The 22,240-nt window shown below is 40.6% G+C and overlaps 1 protein-coding gene across 2 annotated transcripts in view; it reads right to left on the reverse strand.

Annotated features, from left to right (window-relative positions):
* The window catches only part of ELL (elongation factor for RNA polymerase II), a 58,957-nt gene extending 38,683 nt beyond the window's left edge, over positions 1–20,274 (reverse strand). For both annotated transcript variants that reach the window (XM_058163282.1, XM_058163281.1), the window contains exon 1: positions 20,107–20,274. In XM_058163282.1, coding sequence (XP_058019265.1) covers positions 20,107–20,238 — 132 coding nt within the window. In that variant the 5' untranslated portion in view covers positions 20,239–20,274. The remainder of the gene's footprint in view (positions 1–20,106) is intronic.
* Between the last annotated feature and the right edge of the window lie 1,966 nt (positions 20,275–22,240).

Here is a 22,240-nt window from a genome sequence, read left to right on the forward strand (position 1 = left end):
CTACTGGATCCAGATCCCACTTTTCTGTTTCTCCTGGAATTCTGAAGTAATCTGCTTCTGAAAACTGGCATTTCTTATTGCTTATATCATGTAAGAGGGAGGCACAATTCTCAGTGGTTAAAGAGCAGCTTGGGTTCAAGACCCAAGTGCCCTGCAATGGACTGAACTCCCCGTTCCTTGCCTCAGCTAGCAGCTCGAAAGCATGTAAATGTGAGTAGACAAATAAGTACCAGTTCGGTGGGAAGTAATAATGTTCTGTGGCCTGGGCATATAGTCATGCTGGCCACAAGACCATGGAAGCCTCTTCCGACATATACTGGCTCCCTTAGCTAAGAGACTGAGATGAGTGCGCTCCCTAGAGTCGGGCATGACTGCATCGGTGAAACCTTTACCTTTACCTCTCTCACCTAAGAGCCCCCAACATATACTTAATAAATACATCATAATAATAGAAGCAAATTTATATGTATCCCTGGTTGAAAGTAAGCTTTAAATTTTAAAATAACTCATACATATATATTTATTTATTCAACTGATATGCTGCTTGTCTCACATAGAAAACACTCATACTCGAAGACAAAACACGATCAATGATTGATACTCAGCAACCAAAAAATCTATGTGGACTTTCAGAAAAAAAAACACCTTAAAATTTAAGTTGGAAAGTCTATTAACAATTACGTAAGAAACTTGATGTGGAGGAAGGTTTGTGCTAAGCAGCCTTGGGAGAGCCTCTGGCCAATCAGACATACCGTAAAGAAACTCACAGCATCCTTCACTATATTAGCTATGCAGAATGTGGATGTTAAACGTTGGCAAGAACCGGAGGGCTTACGAGTTCCTCATCCCTGATTTAAGACTTACAATGAATTTGCAGAAATGGCAATATATTATTTACAGCTCATCCACAATTCTGGTTCAAGTTTACAAGTTGAGTCATCATCCGTGATAAGATTAAGGATTCCAGAAAAGAAAGCATTTCTAAATGGGAAAAAGGGAGGGTTTTTGTTTTTTTTCACTTTTTATCAGATTATTTGGTTATGAGCTGGTGCACTTTTGAACTACGTGTTGCTTACATCGTCTTTCTCATTCAGGTCTAACCATGCATACATACTCCACAAAGGAAGCCTAAAACTGGCCCCTAGGAATTGGCAAGACAGAAAGCAATAATTCTAGAGGATTAAACTCTTCGATGTGTTTTGAAATCATTTTGGTTGCACAGCAAAAGAAATGCAGAAGCAGGTTAGCAAAATTGCACATTACAACTCAAGCAAGTTAGCATTTTGCAAACTTAGGGCTTGCAAAATAGACAGGAGGATTATTTCTTGTCCCAAACGTACAATCTATGGTAACCTTTTTTCCCCCAAAATTCAGACAAAGCCAAACTGGCAGGAAGGAGAAAACCTGGTGCCAGAGAAGATAGATCTAGAGCATTATTGCAGGCTCGTGTGTAAACATTGATAGCTTAGGGTACGTAAAATGTTCCATACTTGAAATGCTTTGAACCTGAAACACTCTATTCTGGATTTAAAACAGTCTGTTATGATCATATTGGAAGGGGTCAGGCATCCCAGAAATGTTTCAATCTTACAGATTTTTTTTTTTTAAAAAAAGGTTGTTCCTATCTTAGCAAAAGTGCTCCAGGTCTTATTTTAAAATCAGAAATCAGAACGTTTGGAACAACAGTGAAATTTGATCAGGCCGAAATAACTATTCCTAACGTGAGGGAGGAACGGTTCGAGCATGAAACATTTCGAACGTCAAATGTATTGCACACCACCAGTTAACCACAACATGAAGCTCCTGCAATAGCAACTGTTTGTTTTAACGGCAGGGCTCCTCAGATTCAAAGCTGTTCCTCAACAAAGTGGCATTTAAAAACAAGGACAAAGACAGACCTGGGACTCTATGACCGAGCACTGTCTAGACTTCGCTGTGTGATCTGATGGGTGGCTATGTTTTTATTTGCCTGCGTGTGCAGCTATTCAATGAGCAATCCCGAAATCCTAAACACACCAACGTGGATGTAATTTGCACAGGATTGCACTGCAAACAGTAGCATTCCTAGAGTCAAAGCCTGGGGTCCAACTCGAGAATCCAACTTGAGAATGGCAATTGACTGGGGGCAGGGAAAACGAGGCAACAAACAGCTCTAGTATCAATGGTTAGGCCAACACAGATTTCGTCCAAGCTGATACCGATCAATGTAGCATATAACAGAATCAAAGAATAACCAAATAACTATGCTATAAAACTATTTCAATTTTACAGCTAGCAGCACCGTTATCTGAATTTGAAAGCTTAGCAAGCAGAGATTACAGGGACACAGCTCCTGGATAAGTTACGTCTTATTACAAATAGTAGAAAACTCACAACCAGATCAATTGTGAACTAAACGACATAACCCAGGTTATCTGCAAGGTTATCTGGGATGAGTCTGAGCCTCTTGAAGGGTCTTGAAGAAATTGATAATTGTAGGATGTCAGTCCTTGTCAAACCGGTGAGCAAACCAAAAGTTGAGCTTGACTAGTGAAGAACGCTTATTGAGTATGAAGAATATTCCTGCTTGCCTTGAAAAAGATAAGACAGATGCTCTTCAATTGAAAAACTATCCCTCAATCTTTTAAACAGTCTCCAACCTTTTCTTTTGGAGGAAGGTTGCTGAAATAGAGGTGGATCCGTAACTGCAAAGAACCCTGGAAGAACCTGATTATCTGGATTAGGGGTCTCCAACCTTGGCAACTTTAAGCCTGGAGGACTTCAACTCCCAGAAAAAAACTCCCAGCTCTGCTGGCTGGGGAATTCTGGGAATTGAAGTCCTCCAGGCTTAAAGTTGCCAAGGTTGGAGACCCCTGATCTGGATGACCCTTCCAGTTATAAGGCTGAGTTCACATTTGACTGACTTTTGGATGACCTGGGTTGGGATCAGGATAGGGGAAGTGTGGCTGTCTTTTTCAGGCTTCATGTGACAGAAGTCTCTGATCCTTGTCAATGGCCTGTGAGGGTTGGATTTAGAGGAGGTTTTTTCCTTCTGAGTGAGCAGGCCCTGTCAATGGTAGTATGGAGTGAGAAATCAGGCCAGAGGGCCTTCTACCCTGAGATGCCTTCAAACTAGACACTTCTGCTTCTCTCCTCCATACAGCCACTGGGTGAAAATACCTACCTCCATGGAGTCACCAGTATGCACTCTGTATTCTGCATTACAACTCAACAGCGGGCTCTCACTTATCCAAATCCCCAGGCCTTGAGAACGCAGAAACAAGCAAACTCTGGAGCCATTTGATACAGGTTTATTCAGGCTGGGCAGGAAATGCAGTTTTTTTGTTTTTTTTTTTTTGTTTACATTTATACCCCGCCCTTCTCCGAAGACTCAGGGCGGCTTACAATGTATAGGGCAGTTGAGGCTCTGTCCTAGCACCCAGTCTATGTTGGGTCTGGATGAGGACAAACAGGCTTACATTCAGTTCCCACAAGACCCAGTGATTTTGGACAAGAAGTCTTCCGATTTCAGGGTAGTCTTCCTAAACTCATAGCTCCTGCCCAGAGGGTCTTTGCATATAACCATTCTTTGGGTCAGTTACAACCTTCCTGAATCAAGAGGCCATGCTCACCATCATTTATACACCGATAGCTCATGTGGACTACTGTAATATGCTCTATGTAGTGCTTCCCGTGAAGACTACCATGGAAGCTTCAGCTGATTCAGAACACAGTGGCTCAGAGCAATTATAATGCTGGATGGTTTTCGTATATATTTCTATTGCTTTAAGAGTTTCAGAGATTATCACGCAGGTTCGGATTGTTTTTTAAGCACTTCATAATTCTTGGGGTATCTTTGAGATTGTCTGCTCCCAGGGATTTCTGCCTGTCCAATACACAGATCAGAATTGTGGAAGCTAAGACATTCCCTTTGACACTTTCTGGAAGGAAAAGTTAGACTTTAAAGAAGGATACAAAGAGCACTGATGCCTTGGGAGTATTGGAGAAGATTTCTGAGACTAACATAGACAGTCAAGTAAACAAACAAACTAATGGATGTGTCACTGAAATAATCCACCCAGACTTTTCATTTGAGCCACAGATGACCAGGCTCAAATTATCATTCTTCAGATACCATTAAAGTGAAGAAGTAATTGCTGGAAAAGGTGAAAGAAAAGAAAAGAAAAGAAAAGAAAAGGATGAGCAGCATCAAAATTGATGGACTTGGTTATAAATGGGGGAGCTATTGGGAGACATGAAAAAACAGGTTAGGGATAGATGGTCAGAGAAAATCAATCTATATGGTCATGTGGTTACTAGGAGTTGAAAACAACTTGATGACACATAATTAACAATAATAATAATTAAAAAAATCTTCCATGCAATGTCATGGCAGGTGGAAGTAGATGATCAGCTCTAGTTGACTTAGGAAAAGGTAAACACATTTGAACCGGCTAGTACTTGGATGACTAGTCAACATGAAATCCAGAGCTAAGACTGAACTGGGAAGCCACTTCCGTAAGTTGCTATGAAAACAGTTAAGGGAGTTCCTGACAGACACTAAGAGTCAAACCTGAGTCAAGGGAGACTTGATTTTACATTTAAAAAGTCCATTTTTGCAAATATTTTTTTCCCTTAAAGGTTATTGGGTTTTCTGATTTTAGGACATTAGTCCACAGAAAAGTTTTATTTTCTGTTAGTTTTCTACATTAGACTAGGAGATCATGTAGCATGGCAGGGGTGTGGTCCTCAGACAATGCACTTTAGAATATTTAATGCCAGGGCTCCACCCTGTGAGCTTCAACTCCCAGAATTCCCCAAGAGTTCAAGTCCACAGGTCTTAAAGTTGCCATGGTTGGACACCCCGGTTTAAGTTCTCTTTAATTTATTTACTTTTGTTTTTAGCCCACAATAGATTTACCATTAAGCAAGTATAAGCAATGAACTACATTTAAATCTAACAAAATATAAATATAAATCTAATAAACAAATAAATATAAATATAATAAATAAATAAATTGATTAATTAAAAAAAAATCTTTGCTGAATTAGGATTGGGGTAAAATTCATTGAACTTTTTTTTTTTTTTTGTATTTATATCCCGCCCTTCTCCGAAGACTCAGGGCGGCTTACATTGTGTTAAGCAATAGTCTCATCCATTTGTATATTATATACAAAGTCAACTTTTATTGCCCCCAACAATCTGGGTCCTCATTTTACCTACCTTATAAAGGATGGAAGGCTGAGTCAACCTTGGGCCTGGTGGGACTTGAACTTGCAGTAATTGCAAGCAGCTGTGTTAATAACAGACTGCATTAGTCTGTTGAGCCATCAGAGGCCCTTTGTGAGCCGAATTTTTTATTTAGGCCTACAGAATTCATTTACTAGTAATAACATTACCCTGTAAAACGGGGGTCTCCAACCTTGACAACTTTAAGACTTGTGGACTTCAACTCCCAGAGTCCCACAGCCAGCAAAGCTTAAAGTTGCCAAGGTTGGAGACCCCTGCTCTAAAAAACAGGAAAGGCCTTCTAACGAAATGTGAAAGTCAGTTTTCATAGTCAGATTAAGCAATCTGATACTGTATCAGGCCATCATCAAAACAACGAACTCATGAACACTGTATCTACCACCAATTTGATTTTAGTCCCATATGTGGGAAGCCAAGAAAAAGAAAAATAATAATAATTACATTTGATATTTGCTATATGTGTGTGTGTGTGTGTGTGTGTGTGTGTGTGTGTGTGTGTGTATGTATATATATATATATATATATATAATATAATTGCTAAACTTCTTTCGTAATGGCTTAGCTTTTCTGCAATAAGTAACTGATTGGAAGTTCCTGGATTTTTGTTGGCCTAGCTAGAAATAAAACTATATAAAATTGCATTACGATGGAATTAATGAATACACTGACTTTGTTTAAAGTTATAAATTTTGGAATTCTCTTTTGAGCACCCTTAAGCACATACATTCTGCCCTCAGTCACATCTATCTTCCATTCAATATCCACACAAATAACGGTATTCACTATGAGTGAATCAGATATATATATATTTTAATTTTTCTGATTTACCTGGAGAATTTCAGTTACTCTGATTCACTTAAAAAGTGCATTATTCTTTAATAGTGTTCATTTCCAGAAGAACAAAATCCATTTGAGTCCTATAGTTATGACTTATAAAGAGATTAATATGCAGAATATACATGCCCTGGATATTTCTGAGTTGTTTACGTTTTCGAGTTGTGGCTGGCAAACTGTCTCCGTTGCCATACACTGTTTCCAGAATTAGAGAATGTGAACTTCTGTAGAAAAACAGTGATCAGAGAGGCAAATTACACTCAAGCCTTCCTTGCCTGTGGTTCCTGGAAGCTTCTGGTTGAATTACAGTAAGAAACAGGATGCCGGCTAAGATAACAAAAGCCATGGAATTGGATTTCTTATGTTTATGTAATGCCTCCCTGCCGTTGGTTGTTTTCCTACAGTCTCAGTCGATTTTGTCTTCTACATACTGGGCCTTCTCATTTCCACCAGCAGCTGCTACTCGCTCTAACCCTTCCCCAGAAATATTTCTGTGAGGCAGCCTATCATAACCCCCCCCCGCCCCATTTCAAAGGTGAAAGGGCCAAAGCAAAGCCACCAAACTTGGTTCGCTACTGCAAAAAAAGTGAAGTCAGTGTTCTCCAGACCCAATGAGTATATAATTATACTGGCTGTTAGGGCACTGAATTTGTTTTAAAGCCCAGGCTAAAAAAATAACAACAACAACAAAAAAAACAAAGCCCCAACCTTCCTCTGAAAATGTTGCATTGATTCTCTCATCTTCCTTCTCCAGGAGCTTAAAAGCCAAAACCCACTTCCTTGCTTAATTTATTTTTTACTCTTTGTTATTACAAGCTCCCTATCCCAGCTTTGGTTCAGCTGGTTTGTTGTAGCAGGATTACATATTTGGTTACAACTCACTGCTTAAGAGAGAAAGCAAGAAAAACATACCTACCGGAAAAGGAACAAAAATGGCTTACAATATCTGTCCCAAGTTCGTACCTTCCAGATGCGTTAGACTAAATGTTTATCCTTCTTAAAGAGCAGGGTGGTTTATTGGGGCCGTAGTCTGACACATTTGAAAAGCACAAAAAATGGGGAATGCTACTTTACACATGAACATCTCCCACTCAAAGTTTTATCGGTTCTGAAAAGAACCTCAGAAACTTCATTTCTTTTAGATTAAATGCGATATGTATTGTAATTCCACAGAATTTAATACCCACTAAAAACCATTTTTTTTAAATTAGAAGAGGAAATTATCACGCCATAAAGCTGCAAATATGTTCTTAAAAGTAGGGGAACCAGGTACCCCTGCAAAATTGGGCCTCAAGGGAGATGGAAACTTCCACTACCAGTGCAGGCAAGTGCCAACCTTTGCTTGGGTAGTGACCCTGCAACCAGGTCATGCCATTCCAGGACTGTCAACGGGGGCTTAAATGATGACACTCTACTCATAGGAAGGAGACAGTGGCAAGCCGCTCCTGAAAACCCTTGCCAAGAAAACAGCAGGGACTAGTCCATGCATTCCCCAGGAGTCAAAAAACTGACTTAAAGGTGAGCAGTAAGTGCATACATTCCATGTCCAAAAAGTGCCCTGAGTTGCAAGCTAATACACTGGGGAAAATATAACACTACCCATGTTTTCCCCAAAATAAGACTGGGTCATATATTACTTTTTGCTCCAAAAGACGCATTAGGTCTTATTTTCAAGTTAGGTCTTATTTTTAGGGAAATACAGTACTAAAATGCATCCGTCTAGCTGACGATCTTAACCGGGGCTTATTTTTTGGGGTAGGGCTTATATTACGAGCATCCTGAAAAATCATGATAGGGCTTATTTTCTGGTTAGGTCTTATTTTCTGGGAAACAGGGTATATTTATAATATATTTATAATATAATCCCATATCTTAATTTATAACAGAATAATAGAGGGGGAAGGGACCTTGGAGGTCTTCTAGTCCAATCCCCTGCTCAAGCAGGAGACTCTACACCACCCTTTATACGAGGAAATTTGTGAAAAGTTGGGGCTGGCCTATAACAAGGCACTCTCTGGTGCTACTTTAAGAAAATGAAGTTACAGACAGGCTGAGTGCATTTCATAGGCATGCACATAGCTCTTTATGTGTTGCGCATTAGCAAGCTGAGCAGGAGAAATATGCTGCTTTGATTGCTGCTTCCCCTCCTGTACTTTTCAGAAATGAGGTCACAGAGACCCAAGAGAAGAGAACAAGAGCCTGAAAGACCAGAGCAATGTTCTGTGAAATTCAATGACCTGTGACCAAGAATGGTCGAACAAATACCTTTAGGAGGTGCTACAAGCATGCGAAAAAGACTTTCTGTTTCCCTCACAGCTAGTGTAAAGACAAAAGCACCGTTTAATACAGAGACTTTGTTCTCCATTATCACAGCAGCTGTGGTTATGATTAAAATCATTATGATTTTATTATGATAAAATCATTACAAAAGTGTAACCCATTGCAAGGCAAAGAAGAGGAGCTCTGATGGGTCACGGCAAATTTCCCATCTCCTTAGTCCAGCATCCTGCCACCAACTGTACATAGCAATTCTGATCGGAAGCCATACTTGCGGATGATCGGAGACTTCAAACTGATATAAAATGCAATTTACTTATATATTAGTAAGGTAAGATCAAAGTTGGGATGGGAATTCTGTTTCAATTGCACCGGTTGCCAATGTTCCTATGAGTCCAATTTAACCTGCTTGTATTAACCTTTAAAATTGCATATTGTTTAGGGCCACATTATTCTGCCTGTACTTTTAGATCAGCCTTCAAACCCGTCTTGTGGGCATGCCAATAAAAGCAATCATGTTGCTTGACGAAAGTCAGGGTTACTTCTTAGGAACAGCTCCACATTTGCAGAACTCTTCCAAATGAGATATTTCTGTATAAGGGTTTCCAAGATTCCTTTTGTTTAGGAATGCTTATCAAAGAGCCAGTTTCATCTAGTGGTTTAAGGCTTCAGGCTAGAGACCAGGCTATTGTGAGTTCTAGTCCTGCCTTAGGCATGAAAACTGGCTGGGTGACTTTGGGCCAGTCACTCTCGCACAGCTTAACTGACCCAACTCACAGGGTTGTTGCGGTGGGGAAAACAGGAGGAAGAAGGAGGAGTACTACAAACGTTTGCTGCCTTGAGTTACTTATAAAATAATAAAGGTAGGATACAAATCCAATTAATAAAATGCTTTTTATGACTGGTTAGAAGTATATGCAGTACGTGCAATGTTAAGCCAGGATGCAGCTGTAAATAGGCTTGGTACATAAGGTCAGTGGTGGGATTCAGCCAGTTTGCACCTATTCAGGAGAACCAGTTGTTAACTTTCTAAGCAGTTTTGAGAACCGGTTGTTGGAAGAAATCTCCTTTTGTTTTTTCCCACGTTACAGAGCTAATCCTGTAAGGAAGGCAGGAAGGAAACATTCTGGTGTTGTTTCTAGCCTAATCTTTATTGCCCTGCTTACAGAAACTGCCTCTCTGGCTAACCCTTATTACATTGTAACAGCTAAGGTGAAGCGCCCATTGATGTGAGTGATCGTTGCGTTTGCCACGCCCACATGGTCACACGACCACTGAGCCACACCTACCCAGCTGGTCATTAGAGCAAAGAACCTGTTGCTAAATTATGTGAATCCCACGACTGCATAAGGTTAGTACAGAAACAGGCGGCTTAGGGTTTCCTAATTTCAGGCCTCAGGCAAAAAGTCCACTGCAAAAGATCTGAACAGACCTTTGTTAGAGGAGAGATGAGAAAGAGGAAAAAATGGTATAGCCAAGGAACGCAGGATGGGAGTGGGGGACGACTCCTCCCATGTTTGTTTGGCACTGAGCCCCCTAACTTTAACTTTACTTACCTTCAAAGTACAGGTATACTTAGTGACTGTTTGACGTTACAATGGCACTGAAAAAAAGCCAGCCATGGCCATTTTTCACACTTACGACCGTTTCAGCATCCACATTGTCATGTGATTTACATTCGGATGCTTGACAACTGACTCACACATTTATGATGGTTGCAGCCCCCTGGAGTCATGTGATCAGTCTCTGCAACTTTCTGAGAAGCAAAGTCAATGGAGAAACCAGATTCACTTAACAACCGGGTTACTAACCTAACAACTGTAATGATTCACTTTAAGAACTGTGGCAGGAAAAGTTGTAATATGAGGCAAAACTCACTTAACATGTTTCACTTAGCAACATAAACTTTGGGCTCAATTGTGATCGTAAGTTGAGGACTACCTGTAAATTGGTATTTTGGGATTGACCATCTCCATTTGGATAGATATTTTGTAGCCACCCAAATCTCTTTATGAAAAATGTCTGCCATGACAGCCTATCACATACTCTCCAAATTATTAAAATGCTCCCAGCTACAAAAGGCAGCTTATTCATAGCTTATTTATATCAACTGCAATGCATGATTTAAATTTATATTATTTATACTCAATTCATATTGTTCAAGCTTAGAATTAAGTATAAATATATCTTTTTTTTTTAACTATTGCATAACCCACCAACGTAGAATGTAGCTGGACTCCTAGGGAAGCTTTTCAGACTGCCCTGCTTTGAGAAGTATGTCGCTATTATCCAAAGGCAGTGCCCACATCCTTGGCTGCATTTAGTTTGGAAATAAAAACTGCCTTACCCCTGGAATCTCACCCAACTGGACAAGACCGTTGAAAAGGTTTGCTTCGCTTGGGAGCTGTCACAGGAGGAAGCCGTTTGGTTGATTAAGGTAAAGATGGCAGAGTAAACTAAAAACTCTCCAATTCATACTGAAAATGAATACAGATATAATCCTTGACGTGCAATCACATTTGGGACCAGAATTCGTTAAACAAGGCAAATTTTCGCCTGGTTTTAAGTGAGTTGCACCTGGTTTTATGACTTTTTTCTGCCATGGTTTTTAAGCAAATCATTGCATTTGGCAAGTGAATAATGCAGTCATTAAGTGAATCCTGCTGGCTGGAAAGGTTGTAAATTGGGATCACATGACCCCAGGATGCCACAACTGTTGTAAATATATGCTGACTGCCAAGTGCCTGAATTTTAAACACCTGACCATGAGGATGCTGCAATGGTTGTAAGCGGGAGGACCAGCTGTCACTTTTTTCAGTGCTACTGTAACCTTGAACGATCCCTAAATGAATGGCTGTAAGTTGAGGACTAGCTGTATTCATCTAACTGGGCCAATCTGAAAGCTGGCCTGTTCACAGGTAATGTATGTGGTGATGAACTACCAGCATCTGGGATAGAGAGCAAGAGGCAACAGTGAAGATCTGCTTGAGTTAGATATCAGAAGTCAAAATAGAGCTGGGAGGGATTTTAGAGGTCTTCTAGTCCACGGATCTCCAACCTTGGCAACTTTAAGACTTCTGAACTTCAACTCCCAAAATTCGAATTCTGGGAGTTGAAGTCCACAAGTCTTAAAGTTGCTAAGGTTGCAGACCCCTGTTCTAGTCCATAGTTCAGCCTTTGCTGGCCTTGTATATATATATATATATGGTCTGCCTTAGGGTTGAAATCCAGCAGGTTCTGACAGGTTCTGGAGAACCGGTAGCGGAAATTTTGAGCAGTTCAGAGAATCGGCATTTACCACCTCTGGCTGGCCCCAGGAGTGGGGTGGGAATGGAGATTTTGCGGTATCCTTCCCTGCCACGCCCACCAAGCCAAGCCCACAGAACTGGTAATAAAAAAATTTGGATTTCACTGCTGGTCTGCCTCCTTCAAGAACTCCTAGAGCAGGGTGTCAAACTGGAGATTCTTTGAGAACCAGATCAGCATTGTAGTTCTCCTCTGTGGGCCAGTGGGCGAGGAGAGGAGAGGAGACAGGACGGATGCCACCTGCTGCACCCAGCTGGCCAAAATGGGACACGCCTCCCCCAGCAGAGTGCCGTTTTGGTCAGTAGTGCTGCAGAAGGCCATCCAGGCCGAAAACTGTGTGCAGAGGGCTGAGCACGGGCCCCTGTGCCACGTATTCGCTTGCAGAGGCACCGCAGGCCAGTCCTTTGCTATTTCCAGGCCGGCCCCATGGGCCAGATTTAAGCACCCCACTGGCTGGATCTGGCCCGTGGCCCTTGAGTTTCACACCCCTGTCCTAGAGGAAGAGGGCATTGTGGCAGGATCCCACTTAGCCTGCTAAAGGTCTCATGTTCAATCCTGACAACTGCATTTAAAAACATTATCAAGTAACCGGACTGAGGAAGTCTCTATGGCCAAGACCTCTGCCAGTCAAACTAAATAACACTGCAGAGATGCTAAACCTGAGAGCCATACGTGGCTCCAAATCTTAAATTGAGGGCCGAGCAAAGCTGAAATAATGAACATGACCAAAGGGAGGGGTGGGGATTAAATATAGGCCATGTTTTAAATTGTGTAGCTGTATTATAATGCTCATAGGCCGGGTCCATTCCTCAGATGGGTGGGGGGAGTCATCTACTTTGGAAACACCACATTTATATATTTATTATAAACTTATATGCAACCCATCTCACTACTGAAGCGAGTCTGGCATCTTACAAAATGATTTAAAAAAAGATAAATATGAGAACAATTAACAGCTGATAACATTCAATCGCCATCAGCTCCAAAAGACCAAATTTCTGCCTGTACATAAGTGGGAGAGTTCCACATTTCAGGCAAACGTTATACTGATTATGGAAATAAGGTGGGGGGGGAAGTGTTTATAGAAAGTTTCCCAATTGCATCCGGAAATGACCACTCTGCGTTGAGAAACGTATGCTGGCATCATTATCAAACTTAGCAGAAGACAGCTTCAGATGTCCAAACACATTTTCCTAAAATATTATGGGCTTCTAGACCAAACAAAAAACAAAAAACAAAAACATCCATTCCCTGAGCATAACACCATTCCCCAAAGACTGGGCCAAACTTTGTGAAACTGCCTGTTTGAATAGCAGTCCTGCACAGCTGGCGAGATTCAGAGGGTTCCCAGAACAGCACAGAACGTTCCAGCGTTTTCCACCTGCATACGCTGGTCAATCCACTCCTATGGATTAAGAGACACCTACCGTCCTTAACTGACGTATGTTCCTCCTCTATTCTGTTGTGCAACTGCACAAAATAATTCCACATAATAATAAAAAATAATTTTTATTCCACAAAATAAAAAAAAATAATTTAAAAAAAAATACCATGTACCTCGAGATTCTTAATTGGTCCCATGCAGGATGCAGAATTCCTAGCCCTATTATAAACTCGACCCTTCCCTCATTTTAATTCTTTAGAGAGCAACAGGGCGGCAAAAGAGGGGATGATTGCTTTGTCTTGCAACAGAAGCGGCAGATGTAACAGAGCGGCTGGGAAAACAACACAAGCAACTCTTTAAAATCTGTATTTCCATATTGTTTTGTAAATATTGGTCTCCACTATCTCTGCTCCAAATACCTAATTTGTTACTATCTTCCACACACACCCAGGGAAAAGTAAACTACTAACAAAGTGTGCAGCAAGAAAGAGATTGCATAATAACCTTCAGATCTGCTGCTGGATCCCATAGCAACTGCACTCATTTCAGAAAAAAAATTGGCAATTTTTTTCCCCTGTGCATCCAAAAAAAAAAAAGAAAGAAAAGAAAAAAGAAACAAGCTGAGAAACCAGCAAGTTCTGATCAAATCTACAAGATAAAATCAGAGCAGTCATGTGTTTTACTATCAGGTCTATTTTACAAATAGGAATCAACCAAATGTTCCTAAAACGGAGTATTAACTTCGCCTACTTGCTGACTTTTCATTTTTTGTGTGCCTACCCACACTTTGCAGCAGCTTAAAGATTAATAAGTTTTATTGTGAAAGCAGCATTCCTGATTCAGTGGCCACTGCATTATGATATATAAATTCATAAAACTCCAGTGTATTAAATCTGTCTGCCTGTCTATGGGAACTGACACACCTACCTCTCTGGAACTTGACTTGCTCGTTACCTTTAAAGTAACAAAATCCCTGGAAGGTACCTTACTCATATTTACTGATAGCCCTCTTTTAGCAACCACAATTGGGACTGGCAACTTGATGATTAAGCAAAACGCTTAAGCAAAGTTTGCTATGTGAAACTGTGACTATGATTACAATCTTACTTCAGCTTTCCTTTGCTTTACAGACCTGCAGATGAGAAATGTGAAGATCTGTTGCAAAGTTATTTTTTTCATTAGTGTCATCGGTGCTGATGAATCACCCTTCAGTGACTGTTACTAAGTGAGGACAATCTGCATTATATTTATATGGCTTCCTCTCTAAAATATATGATTATTGGTGGCTAACAGTATTAAAATGATAGACATATTTGTTAATAATAAACATGTTATTCAGATCCAAAGTGAGTCGAATTTTGGTCTGAGAAATTTCTTGACAAGGTCTGCACTCAACTGCGTATCTAAGACTGAAGGGGGTGCACACAAGGGAAGATGCTGCAAAACTGGAAAGAGTTGTATCATTTCTCAGCTGCCAGTGAATCAGATACAAGTAATACATATGACCAGGCAGGAAATACAATTCTGAAAACTAATAACATAGGGAGGTTTATCTGCAAGATAATGCTACAGGATTAGAAATAAAGAGACAGGTAAGAATTAACAGAGGTCTTATAATCCAAGGTAGCTGTTTTGAATGAAAAATGTCATCAGCCTAATCTCTGGTTAAAAGGATGAGGTAGGAAATGGAAGGATAGATCCCCCTCCATCTCAGAACCTGTAAAATCATTGAAACAGGGAGAAAATACAGGGCAGCTAGAGGGACAGGTAATCTATCCCCACATTAAGACAATTCTACATATTGTACAGGTGACAGATATGATCAATTACATTCAGCATGGAAGTTCCCAAACCAACATTTTTTTCTTCCAAACCCCCCCCCCTCCCCCTACAACAATTTGCAAAGAAGATATTCTGGAAAAAATAAGATTATTACTTCGGGGCACATTTGATCTGATACTTCCCCCCCCCCGATGTATGTGTATGTGTGTTTATGTATATGTGTGTGCGTGTACACACACACACACACCAGTATGTATATACATACACATATGAACACTTAGAAAGAGACATTACGTTAGCCAACAACACGCACATATCTGCACTTCTCCTTCTTTCTCTGCCTACTGCCCGTAGTCTAACCTGCTCAGGTTAGAATTAGCTCTCCTGAGTTTGAAGGAATGGATCTTGAACAAGCAACCGGGCTTTTGAGATTCAGAGGACTGAACCTGTTGTCTTCGTGCAAAACAGAAGCTTGGCCCCTGAGCTATCCTCTCAAAGCAAGATTCAGAGTCAGGGATTTCCTAACTACTGTGATCCTTTGAATCACTGCCAGCCACTTAAATACGTGCGTCTCCAAAGAGGCACTTCCTTGCCAATCTGACTACTCATAGGATGTCACAACTACTTCAGACGACATTCAATTACCACAGGTCTTGGTGTGCGTGAGCAAGAGGAGGGGGAGAGGCACCTCAATGCAAACAGACAAATCCACCCAGCTGCTTTGTGTGTGGCAGAACTGCCTTCCCCAGAAGGTTTTCAACAGGATAGAGACCTGTCAGAGAAGACTTAAGTATAGGGTGGGGCTGGACAAAAGGATGTTTCACATTCATAGGTGCCACCCTCAGCATTCTGTAAGGACAAAATGCACAGATGTATATAACATTTTTTAAATCTTTGGCCACTGAATCAAACTTCTAAGGTGCTCAGGATTAATCCTATCCATCGGACAGCCCTGGAAAAGCATCTATTTATTCTTACTAGAAAACTGCAAGCCTGCAACCATTCACGTTACGCTGACTCCAGAAGGGGTGGGGGTCAGAAAGGGGGACCCCACAAAGGCCCATGTACTTACTGCCATTTTGAACAAGCCATTATACTATGAATCTGTAGTCAATTGGCAAATTACAAATATATTAAATTGCTCAGTTGTGTCAATTGTACTTCGAACAAAAACAATGGGTGCTTAATCCTGATTGATGGCAAATTATGTTTGTAATACTGTGTGCATTAATGTGTAGCAAGCCCACATAAAAAGACAACATGATTTCTTTAACACAGCAGGGCCAAACAGTCAAATTCCCTTTACATGGCAATGCAGAGATGGTGACAAATTCTGGATAGCTATGAATATCACCCATCTTTATCAGGTTGCTCTGATTCCCCCCTCCCCCCGCCCAATTGTCAGTTACTGTGAGTTGAGAAAAACACTGAACAAGATTAGTAGATTTTAAAACTCTATATTGTAGCGCTGGAAAGGGGATTTAAATCACATCTAATGATGCTTATTGCAGAAATCTGAATTTAAAAACAAGCTAGAAACAGCTTCTTAATAGAAGTGATGGATGATTTTTGATGCTCTTTCCAGCACTAAACACTCCATGAATATGCACGCTCTTTCTCTTTCATACCTAATGTCCTATTATCTCTTGCAGGAAACACAGGCCAAAGGAATTATCTGGACCTTCTATGGATGAACAGAGAATTCAATGTGTCAACTAATGTTAGGCCATAAGAAGTTTAACCAATGTGTTTCAAAATCAAGCGGGGATCTAAACTGGGATTTCAGAGCCAAATAATAAACGTTACAATGACCAACTTCTGCACATGATATGGAGCCAGGCCCAGTTTGGGTCAACAGAAAGATGCAGTCAAATTTAGCCTGCATCAACAGAATGCACCATTCCAAGCTCTTGCTGTGAAAGGACCTCTATCAACGGCCTCTTTTTGTAAAGCCTGTAAGAATGTTACAATGAACAATACAGCCAAGAGGTACATTCAGGTTTACACTGAACAGTTAAATTAAAAAGGGGAAAGGCAATTCAGAGAATAGTCACGGCTAGTAATAAAGAACCTGCTTTGCATATAAGAGAATCCTGATTTAATTCCTGGAAAAGGCCCCAACTTGAAAACCTAGGGAGGCTTTATCAGATAGTACGCAATACTCTATATTGAAGAATCAAGAATCAGATCTGACCAACTCCAGTTTTCTAGAAAAGATGCATTGCTGGTAGGACTAGACCTAAGTTTCATAAGATTAATTTTTGTTGCAATCATTGGAATAATGGCAATTATGCAATAATTTCAGATCACAGCCCAAAAATGATCATTACTGCCATGTAATCCCACAGCTCTAATTTATTGCTGTAATTTGGGGATGATGATATTGAAAGACCACCTTCCTTCCTGTCATCTTCAGGAAATGTATATAATCTGCCTACTCTGTATGCTCATCCAAATTACACAATTGTATCTGAAAAAAATCCCACAAGTGAGAAAGTCCTTTTTTGGAGAAAAGCATCAAGCACTTCCTCTGTTTCATATCATTCTCACTCCAACTGATTTTTCTGCAACTATGAGTATGTCCTTGGAAATAATTGCAGAAAGAAATCCATGCTAAGGTGATCAGTATTCAGCTAGTAATTAGCAAGAGTCCTCTTCTTAGCTTGCCTGAGGCCCACTGGGTAACCAACATCCCACATTAAAAATAGAGAATGACACAATCCCAAACTGCCTTTACTGGAAGCTGAGGTTGCCAATGATAAACAGGTTTGCCTCTTGGCTACTGCAGCTCAACTTGGATGGAGGGGAGAACTGGAAACAAAATTGTTATATTTTAAAGAAGAGGCACAATTCGTTTTGAAATTCACTATTTTAAAAAGGAGTCAATATTTTCCTTCAAAGCCATATTGCTTCAACTCTTTCCAGGAGTTCAATTTAGGCGACCAAAGAGTATTTCGACACCCCCTCCAAAGGAGAGCTTCCAAAGTACAGCATTTGGCAGCCCCCCAAGAAATCTAAGTCAGGATCTCCATCATCAGAGTTCACACAACTTAACACAAGACAGTAAGCAGCAGCAGCAGCAGCGACTTGGCAATGAAACAGTCCTTCCCCCAGCCAGATTCCAGTTCTTCAACTTAAATTAAAAAAAAAAAGCCTGTACATTTAAGATACAGATCAATAGAAGAATTTAGACCAAAATATAGAAGTTTTATATTTTTCAGGCTGGAAAAAGAGAAGAAAAAAAATGGATGGATGGCGAGGATATTTCTATAACTACTGGTAGCATTATCTCAACTTCCTCTGGATCTAAAATTAAAAATATGAGTTTTAGACATTGCTGCATGCCATCCAAGAAAGACAAACCTTATGATAAAAAGTGTTTATGTAACTTTTTTTTTAAAAAAATAAACTTTTTAGGTCCGTCACCTTTTCTAAAAATATAACAACCAAAGATTCAATGGTCCGTCACAATGTTTGCCCACTGTTAGCCAATCGATCAGTTTACCGATGGAGGACCCAATTGTTCTTTTCACACTGCTAACAGCAGCAGGAAATCAGTGAAATGTTTCCCATGGCCAGGTGTCCAATGAGAAAAGAGAGCTCTTTTACTAGCTACAATCCTCACACATACTCAAAAGCACTTGAGTTCACTGCTCTACAGGATAGGCTCTCCACACTGCAGTCCTTGACCAAAGCTTGGGCAACATCCCCCCCTCCCCCCAAACAGAGCACAACTGAGCAAGGCAAAAGGAAGCTGCCATCTTCCGTGGATTTCTTATTTCAATTCTCTCTCTCTCTCTCTCTCTCTCCACACACACACTGATCATTGTTGTTGCTCATTCTCCCTTTATGCTACAACATGAAAGTCGAGGAACCTGTTCAGGTCCTCCTCATATACACCTGATATTGGAAAATAAAAATAGAACCCAAAATTTCCCTTTAAAAAACTGCCTTCCCAAGAGCAATTTTTTTTAAAAAAACAACTACTTTACTTTTTCTAGCATTTGGGAATCTATTCTCTATACAATTTAGTGTATTGTAATTCAGATTTTATTTTCCTTCCCAGAAATTATCAATACTGTTCTTTAAAACCATTTTAAAGCATATTTCTTTGTAAAGTATTCCAACCCAAGACTGTCTAATCAATATCTACACTTTATTTAGATGTTTATTCAAATCTTATTAGACTTAGGTATTTTTAGGGTGGGGGTTTTTTTGGTGGGTGGTGGTGGTGTAACAAGGGAATGTCTAATTTCAACAAATCCCCAAATCAATCCATGTGCCTATCATTTCATTCCTTTAAATATTTATGAAAAGAACCTCTTCACTTACTTCCATGGCACATTTGGAGATAGCAATAAGGAGATTTGTACTTTTTATGTGTCCTGCATCCATTTTAAGATAGCCTTCTTGATGAGAAAACCAAGACTCCCCTTTCAAGAGAGTTCAATCAATTCAAAGAAAATTGGAATCCTAGAGTTTCCCCTCAACATTCCTACTCCAGTTGCTTAATTCCCAATCCATGTTCAGTCCCCTTAATTGGCTATTAAAAAGGTATTAAAAAGCTGCTTTTTTGTTATTATCTTCTACAGTAGCACTTTAGCTTTTACCCATAGAGATATTTTTTTTTTGCCAAGCTACATCTTTGATGTTAGGAAGGAGATGCTTCCAAAGAGGGCCTTTGGAGTGAAAGGTGTAACATTTCCTTAATATACTTTATGTATTTTTTTCCCCATGGCTGGTTGCTCAATTCTTACTGGAAGCTGAAGCAAGACATCTCCCAGGATGGTATTTATTTTTTGATATATATTTTTTGTGTGGGTGGCGTGGAGGGAGGGCAGAAACACTGGCTTTTTCACATTTCCTTACATCTAGATTTGCTAGAGAAGTCGGTTCCCCCCCCCCCTTAATCCAGGTCATTTATTTTCTTTCTGTGGCAGGGAAAAGATTTCATCAGCGGCATGCCACACTCCTGCCTGCCCCTATATTTGGACTAAAGAGCCATTTGCTTCTTATTGAGGACATCTTTCGTCGAGAGCTACTTTGGAGGAGAGGGGCTCCCCCTCTCCCTCGCCAAATTAAGGAGAAGGGGAGCCCACCATCCTTTCCTCTCCAACCCTGTGTTGGTGAGAGAAAGGAAGCCCCCCATTTTCCAGCCTGCCACTTTTCGAGCTCGCATTAAGAGGAGGCAGCTACTCTTCTCTTCCTCCCCCCCTTCCCACCATAACCAACTTCTCCTAATATAAGGGGAGGGTCGCTACCCCGCCCCCCACCTCCAGGCTCGAAGACCCACCTTGCGTCCCTGGTAGGCCTCGAAGGCTCGCAGGGCCGATTCCGTCAGCTTGACGTGGAAGACAGAGACTCGTGTGCCGCGGCCGAGGCGCCCGCAGGACAGCGCGTACCCCCTCTCAGCCAGCGCCGCCATCTTGGGAATCTCCGCGGCGGTGGCGGCGGAAGCCCCTGGGACACGCCCCCTCAACCATTATGGAGCAGAAACGCCCCTGTGTAACGTCATCCAGCCGCGCGGCGGCAGGCTTTAAAGCCGCAAGGTGCGACGGGAAGTGTAGTCTACAACTTCTCTTGGCTTGCGCTACCGGCGCCCCCTTCTGGTGTAACGTTTTCCAAACTCTCCATCCTCGCTATTGCCGGGAGCTGCAAACTGCGCGAGGGCCACATTCTGCTAGGCATGTCGGGGGACGTGGTCTTTTTGTTTCTTCCAAAATGTTTCTCAGTTTCACATAGAATAGAATAGAATAGAATAGAATAGAATAGAATAGAATAGAATAGAATAGAATAGAATAGAATAGAATTTTTTATTGGCCAAGTGTGATTGGACACATAAGGAATTTGTCTTGGTGCATATGCTCTCAGTGTACATAAAAGAAAAGATGCGTTCATCAAGAATTCTAAGGTACAACACTTAATGATAGTCATAGGGTACAAATAAGCAATCAGGAAACGATCAATATCAATATAAATAAGGCTACAAGCAACAAAGTTACAGTCATATAGTCATAAGTGGAAGGAGATGGGTGATGGGAACGATGAGATTAATAGTAGTGCAGATTTAGTAAATTGTTTGACAGTGTTGAGGGAATTATTTGTTTAACAGGGTGATGGCGTTCGGGGGAAAACTGTTCTTGTGTCTAGTTGTTCTGGTGTGCAGTGCTCTGTAGCATCGTTTTCAGGGTAGGAGTTGAAATAGTTTATGTCTAGGATGTGAGGGGTCTGCAAATATTTTCACAGCCCTCTTTTTGACTCGTGCAGTATACACGTATAATTCTTGAGTGTTCTAAATTTAAGGAAATGCTTCTTAGGATGTGTGGTGGCGACTCTTGAGAAATAATGCTTGTATTTTTATTTTATTCTTGTTCTCGTTTTTGTTTGACAAATTCAAATAAATAAATAAATAAATAAATAAATAAATTCAATATATGCACAGCTTTTATGCAGAAAATCCAAATAATTTCATGCCACTTCCTTAAAAGTAGGCAGTGGTGTTACCTTTAGTGGATGATGTTCACACCATCAGATGAATGGAATAAATTACTGTGCAAGAGGTAAGGGCTACTGCTGTAGAAGAAAAAAAAAAGTGGTGATGAGATCAACGAAGCATCTTTTTGCTTCCCCCTCGAACAAGTTATAAGGCTTTTAAATCAGAATGGTTCATAAACATATGCATGATTAATACGAAATGAGGTCTGGGGTGAAATCCAGCAGGTTCTAACAGGTTCTGGAGAACCGATAGCAGAAATTTTGAGTAGTTCGGAGAACCGGCAAATACCACCTCTGGCTGGCCCCAAAGTGGGGTAGGAATGGAGATTTTGCAATATCCTTCCCTTGGAGTGGGGTGTGAATGGAGATTTTGCAATATCCTTCCCCTTCACTGCCCACCAAGCCACACCCACAGAACCGGTAGGGAAAAAAATTGGATTTCACCCCTGAATGAGGTGTATATATTTAATGCACATAAAATTTTCAAAATATTCACAGAACGGCGCTGATGATTAATAGTTTGCCATGGTGAGCATGATGATTGCATTTATTTTTATGCAAATGATAATATTCAACATTTGAAACTGACGATCAACTACTGCACAGACGTGCTTGACCCAACCAAATATAATTTGAATGTAATTTGAAGTTTGTGTTGATCGAGTATGAATAGAATAGAATAGAATTTTTTATTGGCCAAGTGTGATTGGACACCCAAGGAATTTGTCTTGGTGCCTATGCTCTCAGTGTACATAAAAGAAAAGATAATAACTCTTCGATTGCTAGGAAAGCCTTAACTTCTTACAAATACAACATCTATTTTATCCTATTGCAATGCGTTACGAACTACCGTATACAGCTCCACAGGGAGCGGTGATAAACAACCACCACATTCCCAGGCAAAGAATTCTGGGGAGCGCTTCCCCATTAGC

This window comes from Ahaetulla prasina, chromosome 1 (assembly GCF_028640845.1).
Source record: "Ahaetulla prasina isolate Xishuangbanna chromosome 1, ASM2864084v1, whole genome shotgun sequence".
NCBI classification, from domain to species: domain Eukaryota; kingdom Metazoa; phylum Chordata; class Lepidosauria; order Squamata; family Colubridae; genus Ahaetulla; species Ahaetulla prasina.